General features: G+C 44.5%; 1 protein-coding gene across 1 annotated transcript; it reads right to left on the reverse strand.

Annotated features, from left to right (window-relative positions):
• Positions 1 to 294: 294 nt before the first annotated feature.
• CUNHXorf66 (chromosome unknown CXorf66 homolog) lies at positions 295 to 3,127 on the reverse strand. Its single transcript, XM_047081858.1, has 3 exons — positions 3,040 to 3,127; positions 2,224 to 2,380; positions 295 to 1,186 (listed from the first exon to the last, which is right to left on the reverse strand). The coding sequence occupies exons 1-3, from the start codon at positions 3,125 to 3,127 to the stop codon at positions 295 to 297; spliced, it is 1,137 nt and encodes a 378-aa protein (XP_046937814.1).
• Positions 3,128 to 3,335: the final 208 nt, after the last annotated feature.

Below are 3,335 nucleotides of genomic sequence, written 5' to 3' on the forward strand. Positions count from 1 at the left end.
TTAGATTGGCGTGTGCCTGTATGCTCCTGGTTCCCATTCCAGTGAGCAGATCCAAGTCAGATACATCGAAAGAGCCTCATGCCTCTAAAATGCAATAATAATTACAACAAAAGCATTTGTTACATCATGCGTTTATTTATCATTTTTTAAATCACTTGCTTCCCAGATGGATAGGAGTAATCTCAATGACGATTGCAAATGGATTTCCCACTATCAGTGTTTTAGAAGACAGTGAGCATGAAAGAGTTGGTGTAAGTTTGCTTCTCACAGGTGGTTTTTCTTTTCACTGAGTCCTTAATTATCCTGGATGCGTTCAGGGGTGGCCTCGTGTTTCATGTTGCAAATAATGGTTACCTCCCTATCACTGTCATTACTGTCATGTGTCGTAGTATCACTGTAGCTCACATTGCCACGGAATACGTTGTCTCTGTAATCTGCCTTGAGAAAGGACTGGGCGCAAGGCTTCGCTTCACTTGGACAAAGTGGGTTTTGAGCATTTCTGTTCTGTGCCTCAGAAATATTACTGATCAAAGGCTCAGAACTTTGGCAGACGAGACATCTTTCCTTATAGCGCCAGCAAGGCTTGATTAACTGAGGCCTCGATAACATGTCTGCGCTACGGGCACAAACTGACCCTTTGAGTTTACGATGTCTAGGGGACTTGGTTAGTTTCTGCACACTGGATCGCTTGGGTGGTGAGATGCGACTTTGCGGGTGGGGTGGACAAAGTGGCTTGGTTGGCCTGACTGCGTATTGCAGACCGGCCGGCCGGGGTGGCCTCGCTGCCTTATTTCGGTAGGATGAAGTGGCCTGACCAACTAGCTTATGGGCACGAGCTGGCTTATATGGCTTTCCCAGATTGCGTGTTCGATATGGCTTCTCCAGGTGCGATGACTTGAATTTTTTTACTGAGCACGGTGGCCTTTTCTTCCTTTGACTTGACGGCTTGTTGAACTTTTGTGTACTAGAGGACACACACAGCTTTTCTAGACTCGAGGGCCCGACGGACTTTTTTGTGCTGGATGATATGGAGGACTTTTCCGGACATGAGACACTAGATAACTTGTCTATAGCAGACGGCAGGGATTGGTTTTCTAGACTGCATGTGCTGGCTGTCTTGGATTCGCTGAATGACATTGTGGATGGTGGTGTGGACGACTTGGCTGGCACACCTTCTTTCTTGAGCCTGGAAACATAGAAAACTTAGAATACGACAATTTAAAACAGAAGTACTATCGCTATCACAAGACACAGGCTACTATGTCAACTTAGACTTTGGTCTTTTTTTTTTTTTTTTTTTTTTTGCTTCTAGTAAGAAAAGCAAACACAGGAAGAATTGGAGTGTGGTGAAAGCCGCGACTCAGGTTACAGATATGACTTCATGCTGAAGGCTTTTTATTCCTGTTAAGAGTATTTCACTCTTTCATCCACATTACTTCACCACGTAGCCTGCATAGGGAAAGACACAGAGCGGTTTCCAGTCTACCGTGGAGAAGGACAGAGGGAATTTCACTTATTCTGAGAATTAAACTTGAAAACATAAAAGGCCGCAAGTTGAGCAGCAACTTCTACACAGCTGTCACAACGTGTCATAAGAAACAAATAAACTCTTTAGACCGGAGTCATTCTTTCCTGTCATCTCTACGCCATCGCGTTATCTATCCACGCAGATTTACATTCACGACATCCCTCGAACACTACAGGGGTAGAGCACTGGCTATATGTTCGTCCTCAGTCCTGGTATTGGGAGATTTTTAGGGAACTACTATATCAGGGTCAGCCTGACCCTCCTATATGAAAGGCAGGGACTGAGATTATGAGAACAACAATGGTGAATGATGTTTCATGCCATTAGGTCTTAAAATGGTGACCGTCCAAGAGGTTTCATTGTTTTGGGAATGCAAAGACCCCACTCCCTGTCACTCCGCTTCTTCATTCTCCCTGTCTTGGTCAGATAGTCAGGCCCTCTTTTCCTAGACTCAGTTTACAATGAAATGAATAGCCTGGGGCTCGGCTGAACCCTCGATGGGACATAGCTTTACAACAGGCTAAAATTGCTAATGTACTTGAGAATATTTCAGAGCTGATATTATTGAAGTGGAGTATCCACCCACGAGATGAGCTCTTTAGAAGTCTGGGGTTCACGGGACGTGACCACAGCACCCACGAAGCCTCCGCGATGCGTACACACACGTATTCTCAATTTAAAGGTGCAAAACTTACGTTTTTGCCTTGGGCGCGTCGTCGCTCAGACAGTTGTAATGGATGAAACAAAAACAGGTGAATACGAAAGCTATAATCATAATACCAATGGTGGTAACCAGTAGACGTCTCCTGAAGACGTCCAGTTTGGTGTCCATTGATTCGACGTGTTTGGCTCCTGTCAAAGAGATTATATCCCCAGAAAATGTGTTAGATAATCCAGTTTTCTTCCATTTGATAGCGGTTTGCCACTCAGGGTCAAAATCACACCTTTTCCGCGGTGATTTTGTTAAAGCGTGGCAAGCGTTCCCCTGTCAGTTTCCTCCCTCTACCCCGTTCCCAGCCACAGTCTAGAAGCCAAATCTGGGAGGTATCTCTGGCTCATCAGTACATTCCCTGGGTTATCCCTGCATCGTGGCTTGCTCACCCCATTCATTACCTAGGTTTTTGAGTGTGTGTATGTCTTGCGCGTATGAATGTACTTGAGTGTTAATGTTTGTGTGTGAATGGGTATGGTAGAGAAGGGTCGGGACAAGAAAAACTCTTGTTGAAGCCTGCTATGTGTTAAGTGCCATGCCAGACCGAGGGCAGATTGAGGGCAGGTTGAGGGCAGAGGTTGGTGGATTGGGTGGGGAAGGGGAGTGAAGGGGGACAACATGTCTGTACTCTTTCTGCTTCTGTGTTCCTTGGGTTTTTCACACAGAACTAAAACCCTCAGGTATTTTCCTGGTAACACCCAACAGACAGCAGATTTCTTAAACACGGCTAGCTTGTCTAAGTGCTCGAGTGTATAACATAATAGAGCATAATTTCTAAATTTTCAGGTTAGGCACTTACCTGTGGTAGGAGATCCATAACTTTGGTTCGTATCTAAACAACTATTTGTCCAAATAACCAAAAGCAGGACATAAATAAAAAGATTCATGTCCAGGGCTTTGTTCAAATGTTTCTTCTACCAAGGAAACTCCTGTATTTGAGACGGCTCAGCCTGCTGTAGGAGTTTATGACATCATCACCATTTGTGACATGTTCTGACAACATACTCTCACCATGGAGAAGGATAAGCTCATGTGCATAAATATTATCAAATGATTTTTAACAACTTGTTTCTCCTTCCCATCAAATAGTCTATC

Source organism: Lynx rufus, unplaced genomic scaffold, assembly GCF_022079265.1.
Source record: "Lynx rufus isolate CCGP_SWC_20201006 ecotype Redwood Valley unplaced genomic scaffold, mLynRuf1.p SCAF_19, whole genome shotgun sequence".
In the NCBI taxonomy this organism is placed as follows: Eukaryota; Metazoa; Chordata; class Mammalia; order Carnivora; family Felidae; genus Lynx; species Lynx rufus.